The sequence below is a fragment of the Neolamprologus brichardi genome, chromosome 3, assembly GCF_056152115.1.
Source record: "Neolamprologus brichardi isolate AB-2024 chromosome 3, ASM5615211v1, whole genome shotgun sequence".
Classification (NCBI taxonomy): domain Eukaryota; kingdom Metazoa; phylum Chordata; class Actinopteri; order Cichliformes; family Cichlidae; genus Neolamprologus; species Neolamprologus brichardi.
In genome coordinates this window covers 44,916,849-44,933,413 of record NC_142106.1, presented here as the reverse complement: position 1 = coordinate 44,933,413, position 16,565 = coordinate 44,916,849, and the positions used below count along the sequence as shown (strand labels likewise).

The window sequence follows — 16,565 nt, the reverse complement described above, 5'->3', positions numbered from 1 at the left end:
GAATTGTTTACTGTGCTTCGCACAGCCTGATAAGGAGCAGTGGTACAGAGTGAAAATGATGAATTAACGGTGTGAGTCTTATTTCGGAGAGTCACATGTTTGTCATTGAGATTTAATTGAAGGAGGAACACACTGAAAATAAAAAAAAAAAAATATATATATATATAAAAAAAAAAAAAAAAAAAGGGGGCCAGCCCTTGGATTTACGTAAGCATCCCACGTGTATTTAACACAATTGCCTCAGGCTTTAAAGATCTGTACAAAATTCAACAGGAAATCATAGCTTCCCTGTATTTCCTACATTGTTGGCATGCTGGTGAGTGCTGTTGCTCCACAGTAAGAAGGTCCTGGGTGCAAGTCCACAGTCTGGCTAGTTTGCAGTGGTTTCTCTCTGGGTATTCTGGTTTCCTGCCACAGTGAAAAATCATGCAGCTGTTAGAGCTAGGTTAATTGATGATTCTAAATTACCCGTGAATGTAAGTGTAAATGGTTGTTTGTTTCTAGGTGATAGACTGGTGACCTGTCCGGGGTGCACCTTGCCTCGTAACCTATCACTTCAGGGTTATTTCCCAGCCCTCCTGCAACCAGGATAAAGATAGGAGGATGGTAGTTGTTGTAGACCCATTCAATTTTTATGGTAACCAGAATTTAGACTTTGTTGAACCATAGGCAATATGAAGACAACATGTAGTATTTAAGGGACCAAGTAGAATTTGGATAAAAGTTATTGAATAGTGTTGAAATAAAATGACAGAATTGTGAAGAATTAAAATATTCCAGGAGCTCAACTTACTCCATCTGAACATGTTTTAATCGTGTTATATGAACACAAAATGCACAGGTTTACTGAATATTCAATTTTCAATTCAATTCAATTTTATTTATATAGCGCCAAATCACAACAAATGTCGCCTCAAGGCGCTTCATAGGTACAGAGAAAAGCCCAACAATCATATGACCCCCTATGAGCAAGCACTTTGGCGACAGTGGGAAGGAAAAACTCCCTTTTAACAGGAAGAAACCTCCGGCAGAACCAGGCTCAGGGAGGGGCGGCCATCTGCTGCGACCGGTTGGGGTGAGAGAAGGAAGACAGGATAAAAGACATGCTGTGGAAGAGAGACAGAGATTAATAACAGATACGATTCAATACAGAGAAGTCTGTTAACACATAGTGAGTGAGAAAGGTGACTGGAAAGGAAAAACTCAATGCATCATGGGAATCCCCCGGCAGCCTACATCTATTGCAGCATAACTAAGGGAGGATTCAGGGTCACCTGGTCCAGCCCTAACTATATGCTTTAGCAAAAAGGAAAGTTTTAAGCCTAATCTTAAAAGTAGAGATAGTGTCTGTCTCCCGAATCCAAACTGGAAGCTGGTTCCACAGAAGAGGGGCCTGAAAACTAAAGGCTCTCCCTCCCATTCTACTTTTAAATACTCTAGGAACAACAAGTAGGCCTGCAGAGCGGGAGCGAAGTGCTCTAATAGGGTAATATGGTACTACAAGGTCATTAAGATAAGATGGGGCCTGATTATTTAAGACCTTGTATGTGAGGAGCAGGATTTTGAATATGAAAAGGTTGTGTTGATTTAACTCAGTTGTTTAAGTTTCTACCAAAGCAAAACATTTGTGTGCAACTAGTGTCCACTATTGAATCAAATAAGTCCAACATGTTTTTGTCAGTGCAAAAAGAAGTTACGGTACCTGTATGCTTACACAATATTGTCCCGGGACGGAGAAAAACTTTCTGGTGAAGTTTTGGTTGATTTTGGGTTTTGCTTAACACTAGGTTGATTTTATCAGTGAGGTTTGGATTGTTTTCTCTCTCTAAGAGAGAGAAAGATGGTTTTATGTTTGGACATGTTTCTAATGGGCCCCAGTATTTGTTATTATATGAGTATTTTATTGGTTACGTTTGTTTTTGCTTTTGTTACAGTGCACTGAAATAAGAACATCTGAGAGGAGTGATCCACCGGTGGTGATATTTTGGTATTTTGTGAGTTCCTGATTTAACAAATCAGCTCTTTAATCCAGGCCTGAGAGATTGAACTTTAAAGCGCTATAAAATATTCTTACTGAAAATAGTTGCAAAGTATTTTTCTCCATGATTATAATGGGCTTGGGAGAAATTCACTTATATGGGACATTGATCACATGAGAAGTCCTGAGCCTAAAAGGATTGCAGCGAGTCAATCCAGTCAAAAAACAAGGAACTGTTTTTCCTTTAAAATGATGACGTCATCTTGCTGGTGATGGAGGCTCGAATAGGTTGCGTGTGAGACTCCATTATCAGCAATATCTGGTATGAATGTGTGTGGATGTATGCATGTGACTGGACTGTGATGGACTGACGACTAAAAGTTTAAACTGACTTGATACTGAGACAAAAATGGTACTGACTTTAGGATTAGTAAATGCCCACAAACAATTCACCCAGCCTGTAAAAGAAGGGTGGATGTTTTGTCTTGCTTTGTTTTCTTTTTGCAGGAGTAGAAGGATGACAGAGACTAAAGGGGGAGGCTGTAGCTTCACATGAGTGTGAACGGCAGACTTAACCCTTTGGTTGCTAATTTTGAGTACTGATGTTTGCATCAAGAAAATTGTGTTTTATTAGTTGTGTTTCGATTAATGTATCACATTATATTGTTGGGAATGTTAAATGCTAAAGTGGAGAGAAGCTTTGATTTCACTCATGACTGAACATGTTATTATTAACCATAGCAGGCCACTGTAAAAAGCCAATTAATTTTGATAGAAAAAAAAAGCAAAAAAACCCAAAAACTCTATTGATGTCTATGAATAACAAGGGAATGATAGACTTGTCACATTCAAAATAGAGATATGTAATGACAAACACTGGTCCATGTCATTTAGGTTCTCCATTGAAATAGTCAATAATTTAGAAAAGTAAGATAGAACCGACAGGGGCATGTGCTGAGATGTGGTGCTGCACAAGAACAAGAGCAAAATAAAGAAAAATATTGTGTTTAGCTTTGATAAATTAAAATTAAAATGTACCATTACACTCAGAGGATCAATATGAAATTCAATATATGCTAATTTTGTATGAAGTGCATGACTGATAACTGTTCTGTCCTGAGCTTTTGTTTTTACAGCACCCACTTGACCACACCAACAGTTTCTCGCCACCAAAAGGGGGTACTTGCAAAGAATAGGGAGGAATATCATCAGAAGTGGGAAAGGTAAGCCCCGATGGGGGTGGTAACATCATTAATTTTACTTATGGTCAAATTCTTAAAATTTGACCCCAAACATGAAAAATTCTTCAAACATTTAGAGACAGAGTGGAGTTCTAGATAAACATAATGTAGCAAACCATATAAGGATGGAGCGTTGGAATTAATAAGATGGTGAAATAACACGCAGGAAAAATGTTGATCATGTCGAATATGTTTATTCCAGTGTGCAGAGATTGGCTAATCTGACCAGGAAATGTAATAAAATGGATTGTCGGAACAGTCAGCGTTAAAGTCACCTTTGACAGTCCAGACTAAGATGGCGTTGGACATCTTCAGGGCGGAAAAGGGTTGGTGTGACCAAGGTGTGGTTTGGCTTGTTGTATGTATATTTCAAGATGATATGGCTCTGGATGGACCAGTTACCAGGGCATGGAAGGAGGACAGACTCATTAAATGAGGAGAAGGAATTGTCTGGGGTTGAAGATCCTCTGGGTGAGTGGTTGACTCAAAGCATGCATAAAATAAAAGCTATCTTTTGTTATTGATTGGTAATAGATTGATAATTGGCCACATTTACAGCTGTATTGACTTGTTGTGGACGTAGTCTACTTCATGTTTAAGCACTCTAACTAACAGATTGAAAATAGTGACATTAAAGGAAGAATATGCAGCGCCACCCTGTCAAATGCCAGTGCCGGTGGGGCTCAGTGATGAATCAGGTGAGCTGGATTCATGGCTGAATCAAAACATAGATGCCCCTGCTGTGGTCAGTAAGGGATGAAAAGGGGGAAATAAAATTGAAAAGAGGCATTTATAAATGTTTATGTGTGAAGTTTATAAATGGGATAAAAAGGGTGTGTTTTACTGTTATTTTAGCATCAGCATTATTGTTACATCAGAATCATATAACAAGCATTGCATTAAACATTTATTGAAGCTATTGATATTACATTAACATTTGTATTACAGTGATTGTTATAACCCCATGTTAATCTTCTATTTACAGGTGTCAAAAGTAGTCAACAAGTTCATGTTGAAGTGAAGTTCATATTAATACAGGTTTTGTTTGTAAATAATTTTGAAGACGCAGGCTCTGGGCGGAGCCAGGAGTTGAACAGATCTAACATGACAATTAAATTGGTTTCATTCCCTAAGACAGGATAACAAGACTGGAGCAACGACACTGGATAGGAGAAAGTTTGATACTTTCTAAGATATGAGGTCACTAACCTGTTCTTTTAATTTTCTAGCTCCGTTGAATTGACACATGTTAGAATTAGAAATGGCTAATTTGTTTTTTATGTCTTTTATTAGAATGAGTGGTTTTAATCATTTTTATATATATCTTGCAAATGTGCTTATAATGAGTTGGCACTCGGTCTTTTGAAGGTCATAAGCTTCGTTCGGCGATAGTCCGGACTGACAAAGTGTAGGAAATGCCTTGAGTGCAGCGGGCTAAATGCAAACACGCTTACACACACATACACTAAATTAGGATAAGTCCTTGGGACATTCTGAATGTTCTAAACCAATTCTGAACCACCAAAAGGTCAGTAGACAACAACATTAGATTGTTAGAGCTAGGAAGAGAGGTGTTTTGGTTTTCTGTCTCTTACAGAGAAAGGAACAGACACCAGACGAGGTCACAGATATACGAGGATCCTTCGCAGCAGAGACAGACGCGGTGACTGCTGAAACATCAACTGGGTTCAAGTGTCATGGCATTTTGGGCTCCAGCTAGTCACCTCAAAAGGATGGATCCCATAAACACAGCAATAACCATGAAGGGGTTGGCGGAAATCCAGGAATACCAGACCAACGACATTTGAGAGGCTCTTGGTCATAAGGGGGACACGTTCCTGTTCCTTTTTCTGGGGAACACAGCTGGGACCCCAGAATACACAGATCATTGTTTGAAATCGGGGCAGAATAATCCCCTGATCTGTGCAACGACTAAAGGGTTGTCTAACCCCTGACGTTGAAGGAAACAAGAGCAGATGATCACCCGACTGGAAGACACTGGTGCCTACAGCAATAAAATAAAGGTTAAAAGCTCCTCGGACAGAGGTTCTAGTCTGAGTACGTTTGAAGGGTATAAGGTAGCACCGAAATAAAGCTGTGGGAGAACTGGGGAGTGATGGGAGTATCATCTGTACCTACTATTGTTGTTGTAATAAAAGTTTTTCTTGCATCTGAACTGCGCAAACACAGAGGTCATCTCACATATGGTTTACCCAACAGGGGGACAAAGGGCCTCAGGAGTAAGAAGAGATGAACCCAGCAACACTGGATTGCAGGGTGTAAGTGAGCTCTTTAAGTCTAAAGAGCTCATCAGGGGGAATTGTCGGATTATAATATTATTGTATGCCATGTTAGACCCCTAATTAAAGATTGTGAATTATTATGTAGTTTTAGTTTGCATTATTCTCCTGAATTAGAAGAAGGTGATAACTATTACATTTGGTAAACTGATTTGCATTATATTAGACTGCTGATTTATTGTGAATGAATGATATTGTTTTATGATGCATTATACTGCTGAGTTATAAGAAAATACTGTTCACAGAAAGTCATCGCCTTATTTGTCTGACTAGAAGAGAACAGAGCATACTGCCCCATCTCAGCAGGAGCAGATAAACAGGGAGCCAAGGTCGTAGCTTAGGCGCTGTGTGAGAAAGAATGTGACTGTTTAGGCTTTTATGATTAGGTGGGGGCCACTAGAGGCTATATGAGTTTGATCAAGGCTCCACCATTTTGAGATCAGATGCTGTCTGCTGTATGGTGTCCATCTCCCACGCGTGTGTTCATTAAATCATCATTTGACTTGACCCGGCCGGACCAGTGTGGTTATTTTTGGTTTTCCTCTTGTATCCATCCCCAATATTTGAATCCGTAACAACATCCAGGCCACTAGTGACATGAAGGCTGCTCTCCAGAGATGTTCTGGTTCAGAATGACCAGAATGACTCCACTATCTGCTATCAGCTATCTGAAAGCTTGAGCACCGTTTGGGTGGCTTGTCCCCAAGAGTATGACACACGTTGGCCATGTATGTGCTCACCATGTTTGGCTCAACATACACCTGTGAAGCTGCGTTCTCAAAAATTAACTTTATAAAATGCATTACAGGAATAGACTGTCAAGCCAGTCTTTGTATATCTGTCATTCTCCTTTGGAGACGCATTTGTGCAACCTGCCTCATCACGCAGCCTCCATCTTCATCTCTACCACCACCAGCGTCTAGACTCTGAGAGGTCCGAGACGGGCTGTTGGACTCTAACCGCCAAAATTCAAAATTCTGGACATCAATAAATCATGTTGCTTTCATTCTAATGATCTGTTCTTATTGAACTGCTTTCAGGGCAACAGTCGAACAAAGCCTGATCCACCGCTGCTTCCTTATTAAGCTGCCCAAATGAAATCATCAGAGCAAGTGTGTTATTGCCACCAGGTGTGCAAGCCTGAAGGCGGGAAACTCCTCCAGTCCTGACAATGCGCATTGGGACAAATTGGCTGATAGCGATCGCCTACTGAGGCATGGGTGTGTCCTGAGGTGGTCTATCAGCGGTTAATGGACCTATTAAAAGGGAGCTGGCTGAGTACTAATGCCAGTGTGAAAAACAGGGACCTCCTGCCTGATTGTGAGGTGTGGCGGCTCATTTGGAGACTTACTGGTCAGTGTAACGTGGCAACCCAGTCCCGACAGTAGGAGACAATGCGTGTGATTGACAGCACATTTGTAAGTAGTGTCTCCACTGTTGTTCACCAGGTGCAGCTGTGTTGGGAGAGGGTTGCCATGGCTATTAGCCATGCCAGCTTCCGGGACGATGGTTCTGGCCAATATTTGTTTACTTGCAGGGCGATGCCACGAGGGGAGCCGCAGTGGCATAGAGCGACAGACTCCAGTGCAGAGTGTGAGCTGGGCTGGGATGTGACGGGCCCAGTGGAGGGACGATTCGATTCAGTTTTATTTATATAGAGCCAAATCACAACAACATAGAAAAGCATTTGATCAGTGTAGTGAGGAAAAATCACTAAACAAATATGTGAATAAGTCCATTATTATTCACCTTAATTGAAAAATCTTAATTTAAGGGTAAGTTAGACTTGGTTAGAGAGACGGATAAACATAATTTAAGTGGCAAACTTTCTTGTAGACTTTCAGCAAATGATGAATTGCTTGTTATGGGATCTCTGTCTGTCTGAAGAATGGATCCTAACTTACAGAACTTAGAACACTTTTCAGAAACGCAACAATGTGCTGTGTATTAAGAGTTGTAGCTCATTGATTTCTGTCTTTTTTTTTTTCCTCCCCAAGGTTTTTTGGCCAACTGATCCTGGTGGATGCAACACCTTCCGTCCATCTCTGAGTACTTAATGTTCCTCTGCAATGCTCACAGGATGGACCGTTCCTCCCTATCAATGAAGTGCACAACCTGATCACTGAAAGAGTGGCTAGTCCTCTGTTGGTGTAAATAGACTGCAGAGCCCCGGCCTGAGGAGGCAGCTCTTATGAAGGCAATATGTCTGTGAAGGTTCTGCACTCTCCACCAATTGCTCTTAAAACTGAAAAGAAGTTTCTCAGATGAGAGGTGACATCTTCAAGAAACCTAAAGATGTCCAGACACTTTTCTTTCCAAGTTCCTTAGACTGGTCTTAGGAGTGAACCAAGTTTTGGAGTAGTGTGTTTTATGGTTTGAAAGCCACAGAGACACAGTGTTTCAAGAAAACACATCTCAGATACTCCTACTGAACACAAGATCCTCAAAAATGCAAGGATTCTGCTCTTGGTGAATGTGTTGTTGTTCATGAACTACGGAACATCATGTAGAGACAAAAGTAGGATCAGTGCAGTGATTCATTTACCATCTGGTCGACCTACCGATGATGATCACTAGAAATACAGCAGCCAAAGTAGCCATCATCAAACATGCTAGCTTAGTTATTAAACTGGAACACTGCTCTACATGATCAATAAAGAAGACAAAACTTTATGAATTTACACAAATTCTCCTCAAGGCAAACACATTTAAGAGCCCTACCTGTACACTTGCTATCAGTGGCATGACAAGGCTCCTTCACAGTCTCAGACTCAGAGGTTGAAACAGAAATCTAGTCTAAAAGAAATGGTTTTGATTTGATTTATTTTTAGCTGAGAAGGGTGCAGCTAATACTAAACAATTCCTAATTCAGTACTTACTCTGGCTGCAGAGTAAGTAAAGCTGGTATGCAGATGAAGCTTCTCATTGTGTGCATCGCCTCACTGCTACGACACTTTGTCTCTGAGATCTTCTGTCTTTTGATTTAAAGAGGTGGAGTACTGTACATGTTTATTTCTTCATTCAAACTGGGTACATAAATGTTTGAGCAGAAACTTTTACTTGGAAGATGAGACATCTTAACCAGTGAATTTAATAACACTGCCTGCCTAGTGGAGAAGCTGGGCCTCACAGAAGTTAAGTGAAAGCACTAGTTTATGTAATGAACCAAAAATAAGCAACAAGTAGCATCTGAGAGCAGTGCTAAAATTCTGCAGCTTGTAATTTAAAGGTGAAATTAAATTTTCCTACATAGATAATTTGGCATTACCTCCACAAAATGTCACCAAAGCGCTGTGATGAAACATATTTTATCACACATTTTTGTTAATTTGGTTATCATTTAGTTAGAAATGTTTATTTATCAGATGGACATAAATAATTAATCTGAGCTTTTCTTGACCCTTAGCAGTTGTTCTACTTTTTCACTAGAAAGAGGTTCTCTTATGCAACCAGGTTAAAGGAAACCTACAGATTAAGGTATAAACTAGAGGGCCAAAGATGCTGACTTTAGCATCAAATGACATTAAAGATTTTCTTTTTGTATGCTGTTGGATAGGTTAACAGATGTATGTCTTACTCATCCTCAAGTCTGTATACATTCTGCACGACAAACCGATGACTATGACTGAGAAAGCAACACATGCACAACTGGTTACGGCTTTATCTGACGATGTAGCTGCTGCAGAGTAAATTGTGAAAGTTTCAGCCACAGGAAATGTGGCTGAATACTCTTTCCTGTTTAGAATACAGCATACATCATACTGTGAGTAAGCTGAATATCCTCTGTATGCCATTAGTAACCTGCTCAGCTTACAAACGATTTTCTTTACAATACTGTGCGCAAGTCTTGTTCACATTTGTTTTAATGAAACAAATGGAAACATAAAGTGGGGGGAAATGTATATAAGGCGAACACAAGAGATACTCAAGAAGAGTTTGTCCAGTTTTAACAACCACACCTGGGCCTTCTATAACTCTGTGGTGGCCTCAGCCATATTTCACGGTGTGGTCTGCTGGGGCGGCAGCATCACTGCTGGGGACAGGAAGAGACTGAACAGGCTGATCCGGAGGGCCAACTTTAGGAGCCCCCTGGAGCCAGTGGAGCTGGTGAGTGACAGGATGATGGTGGATAAGCTGTCATCCCCATTGGATAACATCTCCCACCCCATGCAGGAGACTCTGACAGCACGGTGCAGCTCTTTCAGTGGCAGGCTGCGGCACCCACGATGTGGGACAGAGCGATTCCGCAGGTCTTTCCTTCCATCTGCTGGCAGACTCTACAACAAAGACCTTGCAGACGACCACACACGTGCAGTGTTACTGACAGCGCTGGGCAGCTCCTTCAGTAACACATTGCTGCACCCACAGAATGCGGGTGAGAGATTTCGGAGGTCTTTCCTTACAGCTTCTCTAAAATGTACAACAGCAGTGAATGCACACATGTTGAAACACATGTGCAGACACTAAGGTCCGTACATACTTTTGCAATATTCAATATGCTATTAACATCCAACCGCTGCACTATGAAAGATTCTGTTCTAATGTTACAAGTATACTGTAGTATTGTAACTTATATTTATATCTATATTGTACATTTATCTAAATTATATTTATCCTTATATTTCTTCTACCTTGTATAGTGTATCCATCCTTTTATAGTATGGTTCTTAAGTATACTGCTTATATTTATTTATTCCTGCATTACTTTGTTGCTGCAACAATGTGAATTTCCCATCTCTGGGACTAATAAAGGCTATCTCGTCAACAAAATCTGCATGTGTGTATAATTGGGTAAACGAAGCTTGTAGTGGAAAGTAATTTGAGTGCTTAGTTATGTAGAAAAGTGCTTTGAGTGCCAGTCCATTTGCAGTACCTTCTTCCTTATGAATAGATTTTGGACAGTTGCTCTTTTGAGATAATTTCCCAAGATTCCAATAATCCCAATGAACACTAGCTGACTCAGCTGAAGTGTCAGATGCATATCTCATGTGTCATGTCTTTGCTGGATTTTTACTTTTTCTTAAGTACATGTCTTTCAGACACCATTCTGCTGCTTTAAACAGCATTTTAGACTTGGCATATTTTCTTTTGTCTTTCACTTCTCCAATTTCCTGCACACCATATTGTGTTATACTAGTTTTTTTGCTCAAGCTCTTCAGGAATCAAATCGTTTGTGCAAAAATACAATTGTGTGTTATCTTGGGCATTTTTCACAGATTCAAATAAAGTATCAAAAGATAAAATGTAAAATTGGTTCTTGAAACACTGCAGGTTAGATTGACCATAAAAAAAAATCTGCACAGTCTTATTTGAAATGTATCTGCCACCCAACAGTAGTGGTTAAGATAATCACAACATGAATATCTGACAGCTAGATGCAAATGTCCACGTTTGGGCAATTCATTTCATCTTTCACATTTTAAACCCACAAAGTGCACTCATAAACGTGACGATCTTCGAAAGGTGTCACTGATTACCCCTTTGTTATTATTAAATAATTACTATATAAACTAGAATGTATCAATGGTGCTTGGCCAGTTTGGGTCATAATAACTGGGCCATGCAAGCAAACATAGATACAGAATGGACTTTCCTCCATGATGGTTTTATGGCTGAACTGAATGCATTTCCATGTAGTTTTTTTTTTTTTTTTTTTAATCGAAAAGTAAACTAAACAGGATTACCCCCATAAAACTGTCTGGAGATGCTGTAGCAACACATACTGCTACCAGTAAATAAAGGACACTAGCAAAATGCAAAACAAGACAAAAATTAATCCAGAGGGACAAGGAGAAGGGGACAGCCTGTGCTCGCTGCGTGCAAATCCATTTCCTTTTTAGTGGTTGTGTTGTCTTATTCATTTACATCAAAAGACATCATATTGATTCACAATTATTTATGCTTCCCATATCGACAGAATGATATCCCTGAGGTTTAAAATTGCATGTTAAATCACTGCACAAAAGCTTAAGATTTTTTTAAATGATACATATTGCAAGCCTTGCAAATCTAAAGAAAAAACAAAACTAGGCTATACATTTGAACTGTTACTGTTAATGGGAACCATCATAACGCTAATGTACTTGATCTGTTCAGTCTGTACCAAGTAATGAATACTTCCTGTCAGACTGTGCAGAGTGTTTTCACAAGTTCTAAAGGCGCTCATATTTGTCATGACTATGTATGTCAAGCAACCACTGACTCTGTTGTGGTTAACGGTCAGCAGTTGCACAGCTTTGAGAAGATGGGCATGAAAAACAAGTTGTGAACTTGTCATTATCAACTTATTACTCTTTTAGAATTTAGCGGAGGCCTTTTCTAGGCATGTCAAATATATTTCTATGCAGTATCGATATGATTTCATTAATTTTTTTATTTATTCTCACAACTCCCTATTAACAGGTACATGAGTTCCTCTGCCTTTACTAACATAGTAAGATGCAGTGAAGCTATATGAAACACGAGAAGATTTAAGATGAAAGGCCTTTATATTTGTACTGATATTTAAGATTGATTACAGATAAAATAATTCTAGAACAAGATAACTGTACAAATGCTCACTGTATCATAGCATTGCCCCATCTTTCTGTGCCATGATATTCATCTAGAATTGTTAATACCAAAGGAGGAGGAAGAAACCTATAAAGAGGAACAGCCACCAGCCAGAAAGCTCAGTTGCTTTCTGAGTCTATCGAGCAGAGGAATAAATAACATTTGTGTCCACTGATGCAGGCCTGTGGTGACTTTCTGTGTCTGGCCAAAATGTCACAGCTCCATTGTGCCGGAGTTCTGAAATCTGCCTCTGTCGATAAGAGAACTGTCAGTCTCACAGCTGAGTAGAAAAGTAAACAACCATTAACTGATAAATAGTGAAAGACACAAAACTAAAAACTTCACCTGTTGTTTCAGATTGTCTTCTCCAGTGTGAGCTACGGCAAAAAATAGAAAATTTATTTTTGAATTATAATGTTAAAAATATTTGCATTATAGGATTAAAAAACAACAACAACAACAACAAAAAAACCCCTGGTAATAACAGACATGAAAAAAAAATCACAATAAAAATACCTTTCTGAAGCTTTTTGATTTTAACAGCCAGACAAATGATGACTGTGATGAGGAAAACAGTGAGAACACCGAGGATCAGACTCATCACATTTGGTAATCCGATAAAAGTGTCTGTGACAAAGACAGATTATAATAAATGAAATGACAGCAGCTGCAGTTTATTAAATGTAGAATCTAACATCTTAAACTTTGACTCTTATTTCCATGAAATTCAATAAAACCAAATGAAGAGGTCATTCTTACCTTGGACCACTAAATCTGTTGCTTCAACAATAACCGGACTGCTCTGCATTTTAAATCCACAGAAATAAAGTCCAGAGTCCAATAAATCCACTTGTTTAATTTTGAGAAACACAGTGGATAAATTAGAGCTCATTTCAAATTTTCCATTTTGAAATCCAGCGCAGAATGAAGCAGGTTCATGAGGTTTGAACATCGCAGCGATACAGGTGAGTTCGGCTCTCTTGGTCACTCTGAACCAGAATATCTGTGAGTGAGAACTGGAAAAGTTGGAGCACAGCAGCGTGACTTCTTTTCCAGACTGAACCTCCAAAGGTTGTGATACAGGGATCCAACCTGAAAAACAAAAGAAAATAAATAAACACAAACATTAAAGCAACCTAATCTTAATCAACAGAATCAGCTGGTTCTGTGGAGTAAATGAGTTGCTGTACTTACTGAGGCTGCAGACAAGTAAAACTGTTAGAGAGTCAAAGTTCCTCATTGTGCACACGATGTCCCTTAAATGGTGCTCTACAAGTTCTTATAGGGTGATCTGAAGAGGTGTGGTTTTTGGTATCTGTATGTGCTGTACAATACATGTGTGAAAGAATAATCACGCCCCCCAGAAAGTTTAACCCTAACAGTGACCAAGAGACAAAGATTGTGATTGTTCGCATGTAGACTCTCAAACCACTGTTGAAGTAGTTTATCACATCTGCTCATTAAAAACAAACCTCTCAGAGAGTCCCAGTACAACTTCACATTAAAACTCTTGGAACTGGGGTTACAGATAGAATAGAATAATCCTTTAATTGTCCCACAAGGGGAAATTTGGTTGTAACAGCAGCCAAAAAGACATATACAAACAAACAGTACACAGGACACAGAACAGAAACATACACAATTTTTCTTACATATTTACATTAAGGACAATAGGATGCAGCAGTCTCTCACTGAAGGAGCTCTGCAGTTCAGCAACATTTACATGCATGGGGTGGGAGACTCTGTCCATCAGAGATGTTATTTTGGCCAGAGTCCTTCTGTCTCCCACCACCTGCACCACCAGATGACCTTGAAGGATACAGCAACCAAATTAAAATGTATTCAGTGACCCTGACAGGTTTGAGGTTTTATCTCTCACGTTCTCTCTCTCTGAAACCCATCTCTCTAAGGCCTGATTTAAACATCTGGAGGATCTTTGTAGAACCTATTAGTGGCTGACTTTAAGCTGGCTATGTGCCAATTATTTTGTGATTAACACAGAACTTGTTGCTACAAAGGAACAAGAATTTGATGGTAAACCTCATACGTATTGGAATGCACTTGTCTACAGACCAATACACCATCCAAAAGCTGAGCCGTGACCATGTGTGCAAGTCTGTAGTAGACTCCACCGACGGCTCTTCAGATGGCTTCATTCCTCAGGCCATATACTGTCTCACCTTATACAAGATGGGATCCTGCTCCTGTAGGCTTTTCCAGTGGCCTGGATCCCAGTCAGCGTTCATGGCTCCCCACAAGTGTTCCTTCACCTGTACTCTGAAGATACCAGATTACCACTTGTAATTGCATCCTAGCATTAACATTTTCCTGGCCAGGCTGGTACTTGATATCAAAGTGATAATGGGTTAGGCTCAAGGAGGGACGGCAATCTGCTGCAGTACTCTTGCTGGAGCGTTTTGGATTAACATAGCCCACATAAGAAATTGATAATCCATTTGCTGCCTTCAACTTTTTCCAGTTGAAATCACATTGATTTCCTGGTTCCTGATCTACAAACAACCTCTTAAAACAGGCTTTTGGCATTAGTGTTACATTAGAATCAGTATCTAATGAAAATATCACATCCTTACCATCAACAATACCTCTACTTGACGACATGTCCCTAAAAATTAAAAGTGGTTTATCTGGACTTGACCACCATCATCCTTTCCAGTCACCTGGAATTAATAGTTGAAAGCCATCTTGGATTGAGTTCCCCAAAACTCCCTTGCCATCTGTCTACTGATTCCACACTAACTACAGATGGGTCACTCTTGTTGATCCCACTGATGCCGTGGTCGTTCCACTGGCTGAGAAATTTGCTGTCGCTGGGAATGGCTCTGAACTCTCACCATGTGTCCTGTACTGATAGGACGAGAGTCCTGCCTTTCTCTCTTCCCTTTGGGAACTTGGCATGTCTGTGGAATTGCTGCTGGTCGAGCAAATTTCCTCAGCTCCTCCTGAAGAGTATTCTTAAGATCCATGATTTGCTTGTTCATTCGTGTGAGAATCTCCACTTTAAATTAATCTTTCCAATTTAAGGTGTTATGCCACTTTAAATCTCCTTTTACTATTTCACAGGCAAAGTTTTTATGCAAGCCGTGCAAAGCGCCTGCTTCCCACTGTAAGGCCTTGTTGTGTGGTTTTAGTTCAGCAGGCATTACACACACACGCAGGTAGGAACAGAGGATTACCGGAGATAACTCCTTTCTTTATTTTTCTTTTTCTTCTTCAAAAACCACAACCAGAACAACATACTCACTAGCGCCCTCTAGCGCTTCTGGTAAATGCATCTACAGAACAAATGCAATAGTATGTGTGGACACAACAGGCCTCTTTACTCACCTGTTTGAATGGGAGATTAGGGTAATGCTTTAACAGATGCTGTCAATTTTATATCGCACCTTCTCTGAGGCATAAGGCAAACTGATCACGCATGTGCAGGTCAGCACGCCAAGGGTCTTGTGGCTCTTTTATCTGCAGGCGGTGACTTCTCTTAAACGTAAAGTAAACTTTCTAATAGGCTCTTCTGGCCTTTGTCTGCAATTATAAAACATGGCATGCAAGGTACCCACAGCCATTTTATCCCCATACGGTTTTGCACTCAGCAGAAAATCACACTGCTGTACTACAGACCACTTTTGAGACCATGTTAACAGTTTTGGATAATTCATCTGCCATATTGATCACTTTAAGGCAGGTGGTTTCATATACTGGCCACAATCCTGTTGACAATGCTAAACGGGCCACAAAAATGGCCTCATCACAGGAAATGAATAAGTTCTAATAGTGACCTGTAGAAAACCACCACATTCAAAGTGAAACTAGGGCATACAAGATTTTCCTCCGAAGCAGACTAGTGGCTGCAGACACAGATCTGGCCTGCAATCCAAGGCCCATGGTCAAAATTGTTAGCCTGGTTAAAAAATGGAAAAGGTGGTCACTGAGAAAACACAGCCAAGCACATGTCAATATTGCTCTTCCTCACCAAGTCTTGAAGAGTTTCCTCTCATCGGTTACCTCTAATTTCGGAGTAGGCTTTTCCTCTGTGAACTCCCAGAATATGCAGGTCCAGCACACCAACAGTCTCCAATCCAGTCTTTTTTTTATCACAACAAATCCATATAAATAATAATTGAAACAAATCCTCCACCCACTGTCATTTGATCACTTTAACGCAAAACCCTGCAGGCCTGGAGGGTTTTGCTCTAAAATACTCACCTCTCTGTGACAAAGTGGTTAGGCATGAACTCATTTACCACTTATCCCTTAACCACATTGATAATTTATTTCCTTGTTATTTTACAGTCAGCCATAATGCTTTAATTTAGACATTGCTGGTATAACTTTGCTTAACACACACAATCCCGGGTTTTGTTTGTGGTAGCAGTAGTTACATCCATTACATCCATGCATGTGTTGTTTTTTTTTTTTTTTAAAGCAAACACTACTAACCATCAGGTCATTTGAATTTTCTTCTGTTCACAGGCAAAT

The 16,565-nt window shown here is 39.9% G+C and overlaps 1 protein-coding gene across 1 annotated transcript; it reads right to left on the bottom strand.

Moving 5' to 3' along the window:
* Positions 1 to 6,337: 6,337 nt before the first annotated feature.
* Positions 6,338 to 13,311, bottom strand: LOC148104370 (uncharacterized). The gene is made up of 4 exons (XM_087838355.1): positions 13,266 to 13,311; positions 12,831 to 13,163; positions 12,588 to 12,698; positions 6,338 to 6,474 (listed from the first exon to the last, which is right to left on the bottom strand). Exons 1-4 carry the CDS (start codon positions 13,309 to 13,311, stop codon positions 6,338 to 6,340), a joined length of 627 nt encoding a protein of 208 aa, XP_087694481.1.
* Positions 13,312 to 16,565: the final 3,254 nt, after the last annotated feature.

Excerpts from the sequence above, each read along its gene's own strand:
- LOC148104370 (XM_087838355.1), bottom strand. The coding sequence starts at position 13,311 with ATGAGGAACTTTGACTCTCTAACAGTTTTACTTGTCTGCAGCCTCA. Across the intron at positions 12,699-12,830 it reads AACAGATTTAGTGGTCCAAG|ACACTTTTATCGGATTACCA; the intron begins GTAAGAATGACC and ends TCTTTGTCACAG. Across the intron at positions 6,475-12,587 it reads AATCAAAAAGCTTCAGAAAG|AGTCCAACAGCCCGTCTCGG; the intron begins GTATTTTTATTG and ends TTTGGCGGTTAG.